Source organism: Gallus gallus, chromosome Z (assembly GCF_016699485.2).
Source record: "Gallus gallus isolate bGalGal1 chromosome Z, bGalGal1.mat.broiler.GRCg7b, whole genome shotgun sequence".
NCBI lineage: Eukaryota > Metazoa > Chordata > Aves > Galliformes > Phasianidae > Gallus > Gallus gallus.
Window position 1 is genome coordinate 21,136,512 of NC_052572.1, and position 20,982 is coordinate 21,157,493.

The following is a 20,982-nucleotide window of genomic DNA, read 5'->3' on the forward strand; positions in this document are numbered from 1 at the left end:
TAAGTCTACATTAAGATACTGTAGTGTTAATTTTGACTGTTCATGTCCACATAAGACCACAAGACTCAGGAGCTTATGCATGTAATATCTTTTTGTTTGTTTGTTTTTACGATTAACAGTGATGTAATGCATGCTAATCAAATTCAGAGCCTTTGGAAACTGCTATCCCGGGGAAACTGACACAGAAGGGCATACTGAGGAATCAAATGAGAATTTTACAGTATATTAAATGTGGTCATCTAAAAATAGAGGTGCACAAGAAAACAAATTTATTAAAAAAAATAGACCTCCAAAAGTTTTAGATAATTTTATTGGAAAAAAAAAATTACCTTTTTTTTTTTCTGGGCAACTCAGGCTGCAGCAGCTCATGAATTATTTCCATTAAAAGAGCCCTTTCTCTTCAAAAGTCGTTATGTAATATCCAACAGTTCAGAAATTAAACTATCAGAAGAAAATCCTCAAGCACCACACAATCCACAATAAGTTTGAAGATAGCATATAGTATCACCACACCATGTGATATGATAAGCCATGATTTTTCCAGTTAGCCTAAGCATGCTATTATTGCGCCAAGATTCTTTAAAGAAAGCCACAACACTGTCACTGGATGTTGCATTCACTGAATTTCACAAATAAGTCCAAATCCTGCAAAGTGTTTATCAGTCTTTTCAAATAATCCTCATAGTAATGCTTGACTAACTTCTAGTTGAGGAAATCCTCCATTGTGCAAGTCAGTACACTAAAACTCAAGTTCTAGAGAACTGGTGAAACAAGCTTATATTTGTAACCAAAGCAGTTTATATATAGTATTAACTTATAATACAGATAAACCTCTTAGTGCACCAGTTTACACTGAAGAGTTCACAGACAAATGCAATACCTTCACAGTTACTTGAAGTCATATTAAATAAATTCCACTAAAAAACACTTTATGGTAGTATTCCACACATCACAAGCAAGCAATCTTTTGTGCTCAAAAAATGTACAAGTATTTTTCCTGTGCCCTCAAATGTACTCTTACAAAAAAAAAACACAACAAAAAAGAACACAACTTACAAACCAATCACTTTGAACATCTTAAAGCAGTAATTTAGAAGGGAACGTAAAACTGGCATATGCCCACTGTAATAAAATTACAGGTTCAAGTTTCTCTAAATAACAGATGTCTTCCCTGTATTCCAGGAAAAGGTATCTACCACACTTAGCAGAAATTGTTCATACTTTAAAAACAGAGCTATGAAGGGACAGTCGGTACTAACTAGATCTGGAACTTCTCTGCAGGCTGAGCAGATGCTAAAGTCAAGAGCAGCCAGCAGCATACTGTGCAAGAGCTTACGGGCTGTGAAGGAGGAACAATTTTCAGCTTGTTGCCAGAAAAACATCCTTCAGCCCATTGTAAACTATTTCTAGATTTATCAGGTCATCTGCAGAAAGAGTTATTACCCCTTCTCAGTACCTGTACAGGCACTGAAGCCCTTTTCACAAATTTCTACTATTTTAAAGCTTAGTGTTCTTTCAGCTACTATTCCAAGTCATTTGACCTGCTTAAACTGAAGCTACAATTAATGTTATTTACATGAGATACAAGAAATGAGAAAACTAAGGAGAAAGCTAAGAACAAATGTTGTTTATGTGGAAGTAGCTGCTTTAACTGCTTCCTCTCGAAGAAAAGTGCAAATACACTATATTATTTATTCATACATTCTTGGCTTTACCTAAGGTATGTAGTGGGAAAAGATCATCAAGCTGCTTATATTATAAAGAAAGCCATAACCATAGACTGTGAAATAAATTCTCTTTACCAGGTGAGGTTCACAGGTCAGCATGTTTTTCACTGTGTCAGAAAATTCCACCTACCATCTGTAAAACAATGCTGATCACTTTCACTGTCTGGTTCTTCCTATTCACCTCTACTGCAGTACGAAAAGTGACACTATCCAGTTTTGATCTGTTGGCTGTGTTCTTTCTAACTCTTCTACTGACACGAAGAGAGTCATGGACATGGTTTCTTCAATTGGCAATGACTGTGTATTAGAAGAGGAGGCCAGGACATTCTTCTATGGATATCAGTCAGAAAAAAATTGTTGTCTGAATTGTATTTGTAGCAGAAAAGGAGGACACCACAAAGTGATAATAACCTTTTCTAAATTTAAAGTGTTACACGTGCATTTCATGAGCTTATGAATGACTGACCTTTGAAAATGAAGACACTAGTAACAGCTGAATGTGGAACATGGGGTAAGAATTAATCTAAATATAGAAAGTTCACACCATATTTCGCCATCTGATCTTGTAAAGGTTGTAATTAGTGAACACTTTTTTCATCACGCTACCTAATAAGTAAAGGCCACTACCTTAATCTGGAGGCTTGACTTCTACATAAGAGTACACAGATAGACTGATATTACACCACACTGCTTCTATTAAGAGGTGTGAGTTTTGTGGTTTGTTTTTTTCTAAACTTCATTTGACTTCTTGAGGAGTAAAATTAATCTCTGAAGGCAGATTACATCCTCAAGCATTCACAATACATTTTCAACTTAATATCACTATATTCTATCCATAAATAATTTAGCATGTGTACACTTAGAAAAAAGCACTAAAAAATCCCCTTGGAAACAGCCAGCTAAACAATGCCACCTGGCTGCATACTACTACAACACTGTTTTCCCATTCTCAATTTTCTTTGCCCTGTTGTGCTTCCTTATGGTAAGCAACAGGGAAGCTAATAAATAATGCAGGACACATGTACAATTAGCAGCATATATGTATGTAATTTTCAACACAAGCTTCAGATGTATGCCTTTCTTAGCTCTAAGAGAAGCATCATCTGTTTCTGGCTTATGGCCAGAGCTGGCTATTCTAATAGCTTGCTATGAATTTCGGAATAGTTTCTTGGGAAAGCATTTCTGAATCACTCAATTTTTCTGACATTAACTAACTACTGTATCCTTGTTATGATTATTAGATAAATTCTAACATACCGCATAAGAATTTAAAATTTTAACAAGCTAATTCCACCAAAAGAATTTCAAGGCACTCATGTAACTAGCCCATTTCACTACTTGCACACATGTCAAATTTCAAAAAGACTAACTGCACAAGCTTACTGAAACAATTATCCAATCTTGAATGAAGTCTTACATTTTTATGTAACCACGAAGTTAAAGGAAGACTCTTCAGACAGCAGACTTGGTTACAAAATCCTAAATCATGCAAACAAAACAAAATAGTAAACTACAAGCTTATCTGTGCTGAAATTAAGCCACATCCAGGACACCAGCAGCCACTAACTGCCTTGAAAGCCAGTCCAGTCCTTCAAAAAGTCCTGTACCACTTCGAGCATCACAACCCTGGATATACCAGTTACGGCCACAGCAGAGTTTGTGGAGACTCAACAGTTCTGTAATTTCTTCCACTGAAAGCGCACCTGCTACATCCTGCAACAGAATCAGACAGACTCAATTACTCTTCTGAACTACATTTGAAGGATTTTTAACTGATGGCTTAGTCTGAGGTTATGAATCACATGAAAGCTTTCCAAACACCAAAGTCAAACTGTTACAAGTTTACTATACATTATAATAAAACAAAAAATGACTACTGAATCTAGTAAGTACACTAGTATCATTTATTTTACAAAAATTAAACATAGCAAGAACATGTGTATTTTATCCTTTTCACATAACCATTCCCTTCCTACAGAAGAGGATTCAGAAAGTTTGAATTTCATAGATTGAAGTAAAGAGTGAAAAAAAAAAAAAAGCACAAGTACCTGTTTATTAGCAAAGATCAAGAGCAAGGCATCCCGCAATTCCTTCTCTGTTAATAATTTTGCAAGTTCACTGTGTGCTTCGCTGACCCTGTCTCTGTGACTACTATCAACAACAAACACCACTGCTATAAAAGAGAAATACAACAAGCATTTTACACACATTTGTATACAAAGTGAAAGTCAGCTGAAATGTACAACTTTTTTCCTAGAAGTCTTTTATGTCAAATTTTCAGCAGCACACAACTTCACTTTCAAGTGCAAGAAGACTGAGAAGTATCATATATGCTTATATACTTCATATAAAAATCTGCAATTCATCTTAAAACAAAGAAAAACTCTGCAGTTTTTAGTCTAGTCTAACAAAGTCTGATGTTTTAACTATTAAGGTTTAAAACCAGATTTAACCTGTGTGGATTGAGCATCTCCATTCAAACTATTTTTGATTCATTTCTGTTCAACAGACTCCCACACAGCTGTTTCAATTTGTCTTAGTTGGCTGTAAAATCTCTAAAGTCAAACTAGTGCTGCTTTCCTGAGCTATGGACTACACATAATATAAAGGATTTCCATAGACTCAACACAGCAGTAGTAAATTTTACTATGCACCACAAAGGGTAATGACAGTACCAGAAAACTGGAGAGTTCATAGGCACAGCTAGAAGACAGAATTTAAACTTGTTCAATTTTAATAAAAAACAACATCAAAATCAAACAAAACCTACTGCAGATACACAGCATGTTAACTGCTTACTCCTTCATCCCAACTTACAGTTCCTCGAAGCTGACATAACTACTGGTGTTTATAAAGGGAATTTTAAGAGGACAACAGAAACCCAAAGTTAAATGTCTTCAAGTTTGTAAAGATGAGGTGATTGAAAGTGTTGAAGCTGGCAATGAAGTCTAAATAATACATAAAATGAAACTCTTAAAAAAATCAATGCTTGTCATTCTTAAGTATTTCAGGCAATTCACAGCAAATTCATGAAGAGGAATCCCTTTCTAAATTGGAAAATAACTGTTGAGCATTTACAGAAGGATAGCATTAGTTTCCAAGTCAGCAAGATTTACAACGAAGTTTATTAGTAAACTGCTCGATTCTGAAATCTAGAATCTGAAGTCCACAATACCAAGTAAGAATGTATAGAACTCTGTAGAATATTTTTGAAGTTGCCAACTAGAGGCTCCTGAAGACCAAGCATTTTCATTCCTAGTGCTATTTAAAGTTAGTATCTGGCAAGTACTACTTCTCACTATGCAAACTTTGGAACATTGTACCTTGTCTGTTGTCAGACAAAGCCTCAGATTCTAATTTTGTTTGGCTCCATGAACTGTCTGATGGATTTATGCAGAATGCACCCCTATCACAATAAACAACTGGATTAAAATATTTAGCTCATGAATCTAGCAGCTGAATTTTGCACTAGACAAACTTTTCTTTTTACAGTTATAAGTACTCTATTAATAATCTTTTTGGCTCTGAAATGTAAGTTAGAAGACAAAATATACTTTAAAAGTTCTATTAGTCTCACCTTGGGTATTGAGATAATAATGCTTCCACAAGGGCCTCAACTTGTGTTTTCCTCCTACGTCCCAAATAGTAAACTTCAGATTCTTGTATTCTACTGTTTCAACATTAAAACCTAAATTAAAAATATTCAAGTCTTATAATCTTGTTCTATATCAATGTAAAATCATCAAATTCCAGAGATAAATAAAACATTCAGAAAATTCTTACATTTAAATTGTTGTGACTAACCTATTGTTGGAATTGGCTGCATGAACTCATCTTGCTTTAACTTAAACAAAATAGTTGTTTTCCCAGCTCCATCTAATCCTAGAGTGACTACTCGAATTTCCATTTTTGGTCCAATATGTACCCGGTTGTCCTGGAAGAAGCAGCACACAGAAAGTTACGGATTTTTTTTGAGTTTCCTAATGGGTAAGATGCTTATGTTCTCACTATATGTAAAGTGATTAAGTGGATGAACTCCAGAAGTACAAGGCACAGTCACCATCCAGTCAGCTCCAGCAATAATACAGACCACAGTTTCCAGTGAATTCTGTAGTGAACTTGCAACTTCTGCCTGACTTACCATGTCTTTTAGAAAGACATCTATCTCATGCTTGTTTATATTTCAGGTTCTTTTGTCATGGGGCTCTGAGCCAAGAATAAGTTGCTCACAGCAGTTAGCATTCTCAGACCTGAGAAATCTGCTGGATAAGTAACTTTGCCATTATGTTTTCTCACAGTATTAATACTCCCATGTACAGAGTTATTCCATTGCTGAAGGCTCCACAGCTACACATCTTCACTTCAAGCCATTTCCAATCTTTTACAACCTGACAACAGCAGCATCATTTCAGACTACTGCTTGAAGTAATCATTTAAAAACACATATATACCGCTTCTGAATTAGGTACTTGCTAGAGAAATAACAGGAATGCAATGAATTAACTCTTAAATAATTGTCTTCCAAAAGGACATGGCATGAAATCTCTTAAGAGAACACCGTACTAGAATACAGATGATCACAGCAATGCTGATAATTAACATAAAATGCCTAGGACAGAATTCATGTGTGGAAGCATTCATTTCCTTATAATAAAGGGTTCAACAGCAACATTTAAATCCTCAGTTTCACTTCAGCAGTAAGAGATCCCATTCCTATCTCAGTAGAGCAGCATGAGAAAGAAATTAAAAATCACTTAAAGTACTTCCTCAGATTCTCCAGCTCATTTTCTCTAACTAGATGAAAAGTATCACAATTATCAAAATCCAAATAATTTCATCATTTTCAAAGATAAAATGGTATTGAAATATCAAAACAATAAATAAAACCAAAGAATACATACACAGCCCGAACTATTCAGCGAACACAAAGCAATTGCAAGACATCAATTAATACATTAAAAGAAATACATAGGTCACTTCAAATGTAATGCCTCCCATTTATTTCCACAGAAACTCTGACAGCTATAAAGAACATAGTAACACTGTGAGAAAAATCCTCAGCTACAAATTTTCCAACACAGTCACCACCAGCAGCCATGCATTTCTGCTAGCAGTGAACAACAGTCTGCATGCTGTGCTTGTAAAAATCTGCACCAGCAGAGGTGACCCACTGTCACTGTTGCCACTGCTGAAATGCACCACACACCCCTCACTGTGCTCACATCCACTGTTTGGTCTCCATAAATGTTCAGCAAGTGTTGACGAACACCAATGGGTACCATTTTTTCCACATGGAGGAATTCAGTGTCACACCTTTGTTTCATCTGCACTTCCATGTCAGACACCACTCTGTCACACAGCAACAAAGTGTAATGGAATACTGGTTGGAAGGTTCTACCTTTACTACCATAGCACCATATCCTCCTTCAACTTCATGGGTAAACATAAAATAGGAGGCATTACTTTCAGAGCAGTCCACATACATTATTTTGAATGGTATAAACTGAAATGTACGTTAACACCAAATAGAAGTATTTCTGGAATTCATAAATGCTAAACTAAATCTCTGAAAAGGAAAAGTAGCTGATATTCAAACAAAACTACTGATGTAGCTAATGTTAAACGTTGTTTCTTGTATTAATTATAGCAGAGTGGTTTTATTCCCCAGAGAGCACTCATCTTGTGACGAGTTGCTGTAACTTCATGCCGAACTGTCCCCATTTACTGCAACAAATACAGCATTGTAATGAAGATAACGTTATTCCCGCTTTCATTTAAAGCACATCTGGCACGGGATAAATCGGGTAGCTACGTTTTTCATGAGATTGAAAATACCTTTGTAAAAGTGACAGGTATGCTAGCATCCAGCTGTACGTGATCTGCAAGTTCTGTAAATTGCTGCTGCTGCTTCTGTAACGTCTCTAGCAGTCTTGTAATTTCCTGTTTGGCCAACACTACTCTGCAGTCATCCTAAACAGACGAAAACCCCAAAAGCATACCTTTCTCTTAGTAATTTACTTAGTAGAATCAAACAAATGTAAACACAACAGTTGGAAAGGAAACTTAAAACTTTCATTTTAAATAGAAATGCTTTAGGTAAACAAACATTCAAAGAAAACCTTTAAAATTAAAAAAAATACATTGGTCTTCTCATTCTTCTCTAGCTGTAGTAGATACTAAATAGTTCTGTTTTTTAGAAAAGTTATTCCTTGATCTTATGTATAAGAATATAAGTTATAAAAGAGTAAGATTAATGATTTTGAATATTTACATCATTCACATATAATATTTCAGCTGAAATACAGTTGCAGCTTCACAGCACATACTATCATAATTGATAAAAACAATTATCAACACCCAACATTACTGACACAGATTTTCAGTTAAATGTACATTATACTAAGCAATCAGACACTAGATAAAAATTAAAAAAAAAATACAAGTAACAAACTAATGAAGTAATTTCTCACACAATTCATTACAGATGCCATTTACTTTTTGTTATCATTAACATTGCATCACATTCTTACACATTCACTTCTATCATACATTTAATCTGATATTGAATTACCCATACTGCAAGTGCAAAGACCAAGAGCAAGTCATTTAGTATAAAACCATTTTTTTCCCCTACCAGCATCACATAACCATTTTCAGAAAACTGTATTAGCAACTGCAACTATAAAATCCTTCCCATAAATTCCACAGGCTTTTTCTTCCTTCCATTTCACCTCTGTTCCAAAAACCTCTCTCATAATCAACCAGAAGTTACTCCAGAGTCACACCACAGAATTTATAGCAACTGGAGGACTTGGCCAATCTCATGCTATATAGTTACAGTTTTAAAATTATAAAATAAAAGAAAGTGCAATGTACCACCTAACCTTTTTGTTTGTAGCCTAAACTTACATTGCATTCCCTTGCCAGATGTTACAGCTCACTTGCCAACCTACCTGTTGTAAAGTCTTTTCACAATGAAGGCAAGCTGTTGAAACCTGTGACAACAGGATAGTCATGTCTTCTTGTTGTTGTCTAAGCCAAATCAATTTCTCTCTCACATGAGCATCAACAACACTAAGAGCCATTTCCTCCTGACGACAGAGGGTTTCATGAAGATCCGAAAAATAGGCTCGGACACATGAGCGAGCATTCTCTGCAGTCCCAGGTACCTGCAGCGTCACCATCAAGAAATCAAGAGGATTAAAAACACCACAAGACTGTACAAGCGTATTTTTCATTTTATTCATATTTCTTAATTACATTCAAGTCTGCTTAGCTACCTTACAGCTCTAGTTCCATTTATGCAGACAGCCTCATCATCGTTAAGCTCAAGATCCTCCAAGAAATTATTTCAATAATCAAGTAGCTCTTATACAGCCTTGCTCACACGGACTAAAAGCCTTGTCATGTACTACAAGATTGCCTCTGTTGTCTCAATAGCAAGATCTTGGTATTGAGATGCAGTCTCAATCTCTTGAGAGACATCAGAACTTCAAGTTTTGTCTTATGAAGTCTATAGTTTTCCAAGAAAATGGCACACATTGTAATAGGGTATGTCATAACTCACTACCCCCCCAAAAAATCTTAATTTGTTAAAAGTTTAAAAGCCACCTTACAAGCCCTTATCTGTTAATACAGTCAGTAAATATTCTGTATACAAAGGGAAAAAAACACAACAAAGAAGATAGCATACATGTTCTGTGTGGGCCATTCCAACTCCATCTTCAACAATTTGTTCTCCTCCTTCTATATGCTGAACTATTCCAACTAATTTTCTGGAATAATCTGAGATTTCTTCTGTGAAAGTTCTTATACAGTGGGCCATGTCTAAAATGGATGCACGAATCTGGTTTGCTTCTGGTTCCAAGACAGAATGCTATTAATTAAAAGCAACATATCAATGATCAAGTATAAATATCTTCCTTAACCATCTCTTCCATCTTACTAGATAGAAAATAAATGAATTAAGTTAACTACATAAATGCATTATTCGTAAGCTACATACTATTCTATGACTAAGACAGACACATAGCAATTACATAAGTACAAGCAAAAATTTGGCTGTTTACTATAGTTTACCATAATTACTTATTAAAAAACACAGAAGGGTGGCTGGAATGCAACTGATTCGGTTAACCAACTGCAAGATGAATAACAACTTTCAGGACAGGCAATTTCATACTGTGACAAGTTATGAAAAGCATCAAATTAAGGGACAGAACACCTTTAGTTATAGATAACTTAATGTAGTCTTAACCGTAACGGTTTTTCTTGTCACTTTTATCCTGGCAGTTCTCCAAATGAAAAAAGGAAAGAAAATCATGACAGTACTTCTACAAAGACACATCAAGATTCTACTCTCCTTTGTTGATAACTTTTTGTGCTTTAATTGGATAAATAATATGCGAGTCATTCCATAGTATGACTAGAAACAGATTCTTAGCAGTACCTTATGACCTTGGTGTTTCCCATACTCTTTGCAGACACAACACATGAGAGGACTGGCCTGACAATCCTCTTCTAAACAAACAAACTCAATAGCATGCACTTGGTGTTGGGAGCACATGGTCTTCTCATGAGGCTTATCAGCAAGAGGTACACGTTTGTGTTTCGCTAGTGTCTTTGTAGAATGAGTAAGCTGAGAACAGTCTGCACACAGGTGAGTGGCACAAACAGTGCAATAAACAGATGCAACATGGGCTTCATCTTCATCGCAGCGAATGATACTCTAGAAAAATAACACCAACATAAACCAAAATTGTTAATATTTAATACCAAGAACACTGGAAAAAATTAGAAGACCTGACACCAATATAGACTACTTTGAAAACGTGACTTCTTGTTATTTAACAATGATAAAAAAAAGTTGCTTTCCTTTACTCTAAGTTCCAATATTATTCTAGAGGGGTATTGATCGTTGACTCTGTAAATGTAAACTTCAGCAGAAGTAGTAAAGCTTTTGAGGCTAAAGTAATTCAGACTCTTCAACACAGGCATTATAGAAAGAAGAATGAGAAAGACAAAACACCAATAGAAAAATGTGCTTAGAATAATGATCTGCTCCTAAAATTGCACTGCATGCTTTGTGCATAACAGCTGCTAACACCAAGGTGCTTAAAACAGTCCTTTCTGGTAGAGAAGCTATTACACAATGCAGTCATATTGAATGACTATGAAAGGCAACTATCTGAAAAGAAGAGATGCTTCAAAGTCTTTAGAAAGAGATGCTAGAAAGTTCTAGAAAACTCTCCTACATTTATGATAGCTAAAATATTCAAACAAGTAACCCTCTGGAAAAATCTTTAAAGCCTAAAAAAGGGGAAGATATACACACTTGGTAACAACTTCTCTGATTTAGTCAGTGCGCATTAGAATTTAATTATGAAGTAATTACGGAAAATCTTCACATTAGATTAGGAAAGAAAACAACTTCATTAATGAAATTACACTTGCCAAGAAAATTTTCTTCTATCTACCCTAAAAAGCACAAATCTTCTGCGGAGTGGCTGAGGGAGCTGGGATTGTTTAGTCTGGAGAAGAGAAAGCTCAGGGGAGACCTCATTGCACTCTACAACTTCCTCTCCCAGGCAACAAACAGGACCCACGGAAATGGCCACAAGTTGTACCAGAGGAGGTTTAGATTAGACATAAGGAAAAACTTTTTCCCCCAGAGAGTGGTCAGGCACTGGAATGGCCTGCCCAGGGTGGTGGTGGAGTCGCTGTCCTTGGCAGTGTTCAAGAGGCATCTGGATGAGGATCTACAACGTATGGTTTAGTGGCTTGTGGTAGCAATGGTAATAGGAGGATGGTTGGACTAGATGATCTTGTAGGTCCTTTCCAACCTTGTGATTCTATGACTCTATTTTAAGCAAATGTAACAAAGTTATTTTCTTTTTTCAAAATCCGTACCTCTCCAGAAAGACCAATGGCTTCTTCTGCTGTCCCACACTGTCCAGGAGGCCCATTCTGCAACCGTTCCAAGAGTTCCAACAAAGCAAAATTCTTTTTCAATCCCCAGACACCAGAATCTCCTATTTTTGAGAAAGAACTAAATGAAGGGGAGGATAGGAAGAAAATGCCCAAGCAAATAACATAATGAGAATTTTACAAAGCACAGGCAAGATTTTAACAAATATTAAAAATGACATATAATTCCAGTGAGATACCATGACTACTCTATGTCAGCTCACAATACCATTCCATCCTGTTACTACTTTACATCATGGAATTATTTACTATTTATGCAGGTCTTCCCTACTTAAGAAACGTCATTTGTAAAATAATCTGTGATAAATAACAAAAGACCATAAAAAGCACAATTATACCGAAATTTAATACATTTTGCTTAACCATGTAGAGGTAACATTTCTACTTCACTAACAGAACCTATGAAGAACTCACATTAACTGCATACTCCCTGAATCAGAAGATGCAATACCTACTGCAGAGAGCAGAAAACTGAATGAAAATGAAAACAATATTCAGAACGAAGGACGTAAGTTCAAAACTATATGATACAACATAAAAAATTCCTGTCATACTCCCTACAGAAAACCAGAAGGTCAAGTCTACAGCTCATTTTGCAGAAGTTAGGAGGAAGCAACGTGATGAAAAGTAAAAACAGAACTGCACCCCAGTGACTGCTGCTAAATGCTATCTCATTAGGTCATGTAGCATACAAAAATTTTAAGTGATTACTTTTCCAAGAAAACATCACTCACTGACTTTTTTTTTTAACATTGGCATCATAAAAACATTTTCTCTGTTGAAAGACAATTACGCCTCTAAGATAAAGCATCACCTTTGAGCACTTAAATCATCAGTTTTTTAGTCACCACAGAATGACCAAATGGTTGAAGTTGGAAGGAACCTCTGGAAGTCAACTGACACGTGTTGCTCAGCTCTCTCCTCAAGCAGGTACATCCAGAGCAGGGTACCCAGGCCAATATTCAAGCAGCTTTTGAAGATCTTCAAGGAGACTACACAAATACACCAGGCAATCTGCGCCAGTGCTGTCACCCACATAGCACAGAAGTGCTTCCTGATGTTCAGAGGGAACCTTCTGTGCTCCCATTTGTGCCCACACCCTCTTGCCCTGGCACTGTGCACCACAGAGAAGACCCTGGCACCATCCTCTCTGCATCCTCCCATCAGGCATTCTTTCAAACTGATTAAAGATTTCCTCTGACTCCTCTCTTCTACAGCTGAACAGTCCCTGCAGCCCTCAGCCTCTTCTTACAGCAGAGGTTCTCCAGTCCCTTCATCAACTTGGTGACCTTTTGTTTGACTCTATAAGGCATGTCCAGGTCTCTCTTGTATTGGGAGACCAAGAACTTAACATAGTGCTCCAGGTGTGTCTTCACCAGTGCTGAGAAGAGGGAAAGGATCACCTCCCCTGACCTGCAGTCAACACTCTTCCTAACGCAGTCCAAGAAACTTCAAGCCTTCTTTGCTTTAAGGGAAAACCAGGACCACAAGGAGCTTTTTCCAAAAGCTGCCTTTCAGCTATCTGTTCCAGTCTCTCTCCTATCACTCTCCTGAGAGAATTACTTATTTCTAATACAGGAAAATAAATATCTAGCAACTTCCTCTAAGAGTTATTATATATAATAAAAAACCAATGATACATATTTCAGTAGGATGTTATGGGGCATTCCTCAAATGGGATGTTTGCTGTTTTCGAAGACCAAGTACACAGAATCTGAACATACAACATCTAGAGTTATGTTTGATTAACTGCAGTAGGCTGACTACCATTGCTGACTCATGACAACAAACTTTCGGAAATTTGGTGAGCTGGATGATCTGTCTTTTTAAAGGAATTCTGCATGGAATTCACTACAAATTTCTAGAATGACAGAGCTATTTCTGCCTTTTGTTTTAAATTCAGAGGCCAATCTACTTTTGAATATTTCTACTGCCTGAACTGTAACCTTGTTACCACAGAATTTGGAATCAGTTTAAGTCACAACTCACACTAATGAAGTTATTCACATATAGTGCATACAACCAACACAGGAATAGGTTTTAACTACTTGTTAATGGTTCCTGATTTGGAAGGGACGAACTAAGAAACAGCACCTTCCTGATGAACTAGAAAAAAGCTGCCTCCTGCTATTTTTGTAGGGATTTTAATTATGATCCAGTTCACCAAAATTGGCAGAAGAGTTAATAAATAAGCTAAACCCCTTCTAACAAGTATTACAGAACCCATGGATGCTTATGATTTCACAACAAATAATCTTCACCAGCCCTTGAAGCCGTATGTCAGAGATTAAAGAAAAGCTCAAATAATTACTTAATTAGTATTCAGTAGTAATGTAGGATATAACAGAACACTTCTGCACACTGGCACTTCTTTTGAGCATTGAAATGAAAGAAAAGTTTTGTCGCACAACACCGTCCTTCCTTCGACAGATATTGACTGAAGCAAATACAAGTTATCAACAGCAGGAAAAAAAATACAGGTGTTTTCACTAGCTTTGAATAGGATGATAGAAAGCAGCACATAAGCAACTTCCAAGCTACTGACAGGGTACAGATGTATATACATTCATGCAGCTAAATAAAAGCCTGGAAGTACTTTCTTGTATTTAAAAAGAATCTGTATACTTGATATAGAAATGCCTCTGTATCGAACTTTTGTACTGTGCTCTTAAGACACAAAAAAGCAGCAGCATTTCCCAGACAGAACTGCACGTACATAATGCTTTTGTATTTCAAATTCTTACAGTCCAGGCAAACATACCAATGCAAGAATATAAACTGATCTATCGGTGCACTTCTCCTACTCATTAAGCCTCATTGTAAAAAAATAAATAAAATAGCTTGTCATTTCATTGAAGTAATAACTTAAATGTTGCTTTAACCATGAAGGTAGAAAACAAAATTTTAGAAAATAGCACCATATCCAGAAAAAAATCTGGGCTTCCTTTCGTAATTCAGGTGCAATGACCAGTGGAATGGAACAGCAACTGGAGACAAAGGTTGGCTCCAAACTACCTCTAAGAACTCCTGCCATTTTCAGTCCACATATTTGGTGTCTGACAGGAGAGTCCCTCTGACATGACCTCACAGAACATACATCCCAGTTATCTTCCCAAAGAGAAAGTCCAGGCTACTTTAACTGCCTGATTCTCCCAACTGTTATTTCAAGCATTCCTTATTACAAAGCCCCATGGTGGCCTGGTAGCTGTATGCCCCTTGCATCCTTCTGGAATTTAGATGTCATCTCAAATAACCTAGACTTTTTCTTTTTCCTCAATACTGAGAATCATCAAACATGCCATAAATTTTAATGTATTGTTTCATAGCTCTTAAAAGGAAAAAACAAACATAATACAAAAGAGAATAGTAACAAAACATTTATTTCATAGCTATGGAACAAGACTGGTTTTAAGACTTAAAACTGGTTTAAAATACATACAAGTGCTTTTACAACCTGCCAATATTTTTCTTGCTGTACTGTTTCATAGAGTAGAGCTACACTGCATGGTTAGGCACTGCTGCCTGGAAGAGTCTGTAGAACAATCAAATACCTCCTGTTTTCTTGAGATGACTTTTCTAGCAAAAGCAAGAGCAACAACGCTGTGGCATCTCTGAAGAGGGATGTGAACAGGAACCAACATATCCACTTCACTGACCTTACCACTTCACCTTATTTACAGTTTTAACACACAAAACTTTATTTTCTAGGTACACTTCCCCACAGGCATTTCTATTATTCTGAGTGGCTGAACTCAAAATATGAATTACCTAAGATAAAAGGTGGAGTTCATAATACAGATAAACGGATGGAAACTACTTTCCTGTAGCTATAAATGGGAGCATGCATTTCTCTCCTCCAAATCCCTCAACTTGTACAAAACAACACTTACTCTATGTTAAGAAAAAAACCCAAAAAACAACTGCCTATCAAGACTGGGTTACATGTGACTTGCAGCAACCTGCAAATCTCCTATCTCTGGAAGCAGGCCTACAAGGTAATGAAATTGGCTACAAAGCAAGTGCATGACACTGCTCTCTGCAGCTACCAGTTCCAAAGAACCAGTATTCAGCTTAAGACCTCATTTAATCTTTAAAACAGAATGTGAACAAAACCCACTATTTTTATGTTCAATTTTTTGTTCGCCACACTTTCTGAAGGAGTTTATGTTCTGGTCTGTTACAACTTTTACAACTACATGTACCACAAGTTCATCTTCATTATTTTTTAGCATGAACACTCCTATCAATATAATGGTGTTTTTCCAAAACAGAGCAAGAAAAAGTATCTCTCACTACAAGTTGAAAAAAAATACAGAATGAAATACCCATTTTAGGAATCTAAACTTTGTCAAACCAGTTTGTAAACAGAGCTTGGATTTTCTGGCACTCCATCCAGACAGACTTTTGGACACTAACTCCCAAAAAGCAATTACAGAAAAGCATCTGGATGGTTCTCTCCTACAGCATTTAGAGTAATACTACACCATACTAAAATAACTATGCAAAAACTTCAGTTACTACAGTATAATACCTGCACATTAACAGCACACCTGTATAATGAATGTTAATACTTGTGTAGCTCTCAAAAATCCAGCGAGTCATGAATCCAGAGAGCCATTACTAACAGAACATACATGGATGCACACTTACCAAAAGGATAAACCTACTTATCAAACATTTTCTTAGCTTTTAAGCAAATACTAGATAAGGCTGAAAGATGAAGAAGCTGTTCAATCCTGATAGAGTACGCTATGAAAGTCTTTTCTGTTAATTTAAAAAAATTCCTTAATAAGTGTACTCCCCTTTGTTTACACTCCAGTATCTGATTTTTAAAATGTTCTTCTTCTCCTCCTCCACAGTTAGCATGAAGAGAAAGTCAAGTCAGAAAAAAGCACAGTTAACTTAAAGGAAGGATATGCCTCTAGCTATTCTGTCTTACAAGCTATTTTCTAAACTTGCTAGAAACAAACTCACTGATTTTTTTGAAATCAATGTTGAAATTTACTAATATATGCTATGCATCCTTAGTACACTGACAACCTCAGAGACACAAGGAAGAACAGGCAACACTTACACATATTCATCTGAACTAATCTACTAAAGCAGAATTTATAACCAATAAGCACATATAAAACACGCAGTTTCACAGAAGCTCACATTTCATTTCAATGGTACTTATCAAAGTTTACATTATTTGAGAAAAAGCCTATTTGATTCTTTTTGTACTAGACATATTAAACAGCTGTATAGTCAGTATATACTTTGTAATAAAAAACAACGCTGAAATATAAGTTCCATAAATACATCTGTTTAGTCTCTTAAGCTTCAGTTCAAGTTCTGCTTTGGTCACAAAGTGCAAAAGAGCCTAGTGATCTCATCTCTGTGCCTACAAGGGATGTTTGTGCCCATTACAAAACTACCACACAATCCAGACTGTTTCTTCTATAAAGAAGAATAAGACCTGATTAGCAGGAAGCATGTCTGCCAGGAATGAGACAGTGACTGAGCTGTTGAAGATATTAAGATGGACTCCTGCCAACAATACAAATAACACTTTCAATAGCATGAAGCTTGTCTGGGAAAAAATTATAGATGACAGGGGTAATAAAAGAGCCACCTGCATCTAAATACACGAACAAAGCAGGAGGAATATTATATTATAGCCACATTTTCTTGCACAATGTTTTGAAGTTCTATCTTAGCCCTATAGCAAAAGAATATATAAACAGTGCCAATGGAATGGATTCCATGATGTACACCAAAGTCTGAGTACATTAGTTGAACAAGTTTTAATGACAGAAAGTAGTTCAAGCTCTGTAACATGATGATAGCAGGAAGAGTTCACCTGAGCCATAAACTCTGACAGGTATCCTTAGCAGAGCTGTTCAGGTGAAGTGAAAAAGCCAGCCTCCAAGGCTATCACATAAGTCCTTCCCAAAATTTCCTGGCCTATGTATTTTGGAAAACAACCCAAACATTCCACACAAAAACACACACATCAAAAAACTAATCACAGAAAAACTCCAATCCCATGCATGAAGGAGAAAAGAGAAAGAAGGCTGCTAGAAATTATTTGCCTACTGTCCCAAACCGTATTTGGGTTGCATATTTGGAAGAAAAAAAGACTTTGTAAGTCTTATTGGCAATTTTAACTTGCAGACCTTGCATAGCCTGAAATCCTGATTGCTTGAGAAGGCAGAGTTAGAAGTATTTTGTCTATTTCCCATATCTAGAAGAGACAGGCAAGCAAATTTAAACCTAATGAATTTAAACAAACAAACAAAAAATTAAATCAAATTTAAACTAAATCAGAACAGGGAAAAGATATCCTTCCTAAAAATCTCTGGTTATCTCTTCAAAAGTGTTTAAGAATCCTTCTGAATACTTAGACAAATGTAGAGTTGAGTGATAGTAGTAAGAGCAAGGAAAAACAAGTAATTCTATCTGCTTAGATGTATAGTTTAAAATTCCATTAGCTTAAAAGCATACATAAAATCTGTAGTTAGTAACTTAATAATTTGTTCATCACAGGTAGCCTTTTTCCCCAGTTACACAGCTTTTCCTTCAACAGAACTTTCCCAGGACAGCAATGTCAATCGAGATTTAGTTACTGACCAGCTGCCTGAGTTTTAACTCACTAAAAAGCAGAATAGAGCTTATTTCCTAACAGGTTCTTAAATGGATGAGAGGGAAGAACCAGAAGTTGCTTTTATCAGGTGCAGGGTTGCCATGCCTCCTTCCCAGTTTCACCCCTGAGATCACTGAAGGAAACAGAACCACAGCTAAGATTTAACTAACAGCAGTAAACAACAGGTGATTAGGACAAGACAACAAATGCACAAGCTACTCAAAGAGAGATCATGACAAGATGCCGTCCATAATACACCACATTTTTACATGTGGTAAGTATTATTTCCTGAGACAGTCCTTACAGAACAGATGAGATGAAATGTGGCTATGACCCTCTTCTGCTTCAAATCATTGGGCAGAACATTTTTATTCACAGAAGTGTTTTGACTCTCAAGCTGTTTTGCTAAAAAAATTTCCATCTTTTTTTTTTGAGCAACAGCGTATCACAGCATATCATCCTTCTTTCCAGAATTATCCAGTAAGCTGCAAGCCTACTATCCCAGAAATGAATGCTGCAGCTTTTCTTCCTTTTTCCTTTCTGTAGAAGCCTTGCAAATTTAACACTGAACTATTTAATCAGAAACCACAAATTGTTGTATAAGATGAAGAAACTTTGTGTTTTTATAAAACTGCATTTTGGTTAAATCTGAGACTCAAAAAAAATTACTATAGGTTGCTTTCAATCGTCAGGTGGAAATCGCACAGTAAGAGCCACAAAGTACCTGTTACAATAAAGAGCTCTGCTCTCAGTTTACAAGACACAAGCAGCTGTCTCACACTGAAGTTCCACAACAGCAAGACTAACACACACTCCCTATTAAAGCATACATACAGAAACCCTGTGCAGATGTACTGTCACGGGCAAAAAAATTAAACAAACTATGAGACTCTTTTAATCACGTACTGTGCACACCTTTCCTACCACAAAAAAAAAAAAAACCCTTTCAGACCATGCTGATGTTTCTTTTCTGAGTTTTTGTTTCCATCAAATGCTTTAATATTCCTCTCACTCTAGCAGACTCTATTGCTTCAAAGAAAATAGTTATTCATGCTAATTTGATAATTGTACGTTTATTTCATGGATTACTACATTTGATATCTCCTGCTCCATGGATTCTCCTCCATCCTAATATTTTTATTCACTGTGCTATTCAAAGCTACTGCAGATGGTTCTGTTCACAAGTTAACCTTGACACAAATTCTTCTAGTAAGTTGTTTCCTCTGTAACTCTATGTTGAACAGACAATCACAAGCATGTGCCATCTTTTGCCTGAAATAAACTCCCACTATAGAATAAAAACCATATCTGATCCTTTTGAAGACTTACAGACATTTCTGAATTAATAAAATCCCCGTAGATGGCCTGCCAATTTAAGTTAAATCACACTTAGAATTACCATATACTTTAAGAACAGGTTTATTATCATTTCATCATGAATCCAGACAAATTTGTTTGACAGTGAAACAACGTATGTAATTGTATGGTTTACTTAATGTTTAGGACAACAGGAAACTGATATCCTCTCAAGAATCCTTAAACAGAGATTTGAAATAGACCAGTTACTTTGTAAATACAGGTTTACAAACAAGGCGTTTGCAAGCCTTTGTTCAAGGAGAAGATGATTACTTAAACTTTATGAGCTCTCTCTCACTTCTCAGTGAAAAAAAAGCATTCCACAGTAGAGAAGGAATGCTGCAAAACAAACACCGCAACTAGCATATTCATATTATTTAGCTCTGTGTATTATCTACACACATTATCTAGCCATGCATTTTACTGTACCAACCCCTTTTCATCCATTTTCAGCCAAATCAAAGCTATCGCCTGTAAAAATTCTGACACCACACACTGCCAGCCCACTAGCACAAATTGGCTTTTATACATTTTCCGCTAAAACTTGCTAGTCTTTTAAACATTCTGGGCCGACTGGTCTTAACAAGTTCAGACTTAAGCTTTCTCACCCAGTTCAGTAACTTGCCGATCAAAAGGACAGCGGACAGCCCTGCCGTGAAGGGGCAGCCGGGTCAGGCAGTCGTGGCAGACGGTATGGCCACACAGAAGCAGCCGAGGAACTTTATCGCCTTGCAAAGAGAATACATCTTCACAGACTCCACACTCAAGAACCTATGATTTTAGAAAAGATACCAGCTGTTTCCAGGCTGAAGGAAAAAAAAAAAAAAAAACACCAAACGGAAGCAGCATACAGCAGCCCTCTCGCAAGGAGCTGGGGCACAGCTCCTACACGGGGCCGCTCCGACCGCCTCCCGCCTCGCAGCCGTTCACCGAAGCCCCGCAGTGAGATGGAGAGGCAGTGAGGCCCTCCCTCAGCGGCATCCCAGCGCGACCCGACGCCCACCGCCTCAAGGGAAACCCTGCTGTCCCAAAGAGCCCTCGCTACGCCTCCCCCCGGGCCCAGCAGGCACCTCCATCACAGCGCGGGCAGGCCACAAACTCGAGAGCGCCAAGCAGCAGGCAGCCCGCCTCACCTTCACGGCGGCACCGGTCGGGCCTCGGCTGTTACTGGCTCCACGGCTGCTGTCCGGCACGGCCCCAGCCTTGTTTACAACCAGGGCCGCCATCTTTGAGGGGGCGGAGCACAGAGGGTCCACAGGAAAACAACGCCTCCAGTCCCAGTGT

The 20,982-nt window shown here is 37.0% G+C and overlaps 1 protein-coding gene across 3 annotated transcripts; it reads right to left on the minus strand.

Moving 5' to 3' along the window:
• Positions 1-292: 292 nt before the first annotated feature.
• Positions 293-20,943, minus strand: TRIM23 (tripartite motif containing 23). Of its 3 annotated transcripts, XM_424752.8 has the most exons (11): positions 20,832-20,943; positions 20,307-20,469; positions 11,637-11,758; positions 10,177-10,455; positions 9,421-9,603; positions 8,681-8,896; positions 7,563-7,697; positions 5,532-5,661; positions 5,305-5,415; positions 3,776-3,900; positions 293-3,440 (listed from the first exon to the last, which is right to left on the minus strand). In XM_424752.8, exons 1-11 carry the CDS (start codon positions 20,922-20,924, stop codon positions 3,261-3,263), a joined length of 1,737 nt encoding a protein of 578 aa, XP_424752.3. In that variant the 5' UTR covers positions 20,925-20,943; the 3' UTR covers positions 293-3,260. The 3 variants fall into 3 exon arrangements, with proteins under 3 accessions (XP_424752.3, XP_040511618.1, XP_025000930.1); XM_040655684.2 differs by lacking the exon at positions 7,563-7,697; XM_025145162.3 differs by lacking the exon at positions 20,832-20,943 and having other exon boundaries at positions 11,637-11,775; positions 20,307-20,391.
• Between the last annotated feature and the right edge of the window lie 39 nt (positions 20,944-20,982).

What these genes read in the sequence shown, in the direction of transcription:
- TRIM23 (XM_424752.8), bottom strand. Translation starts at nt 20,924, where the DNA reads ATGGCGGCCCTGGTTGTAAACAAGGCTGGGGCCGTGCCGGACAGCAGC. An exon ending in TACCTGTCACTTTTACAAAG is followed by an intron (nt 5,662 to 7,562) that starts GTATTTTCAATC and finishes TGCTTCTTCCAG; the next exon opens with GACAACCGGGTACATATTGG. An exon ending in GCAGCCAATTCCAACAATAG is followed by an intron (nt 5,416 to 5,531) that starts GTTAGTCACAAC and finishes TTTTTAATTTAG; the next exon opens with GTTTTAATGTTGAAACAGTA.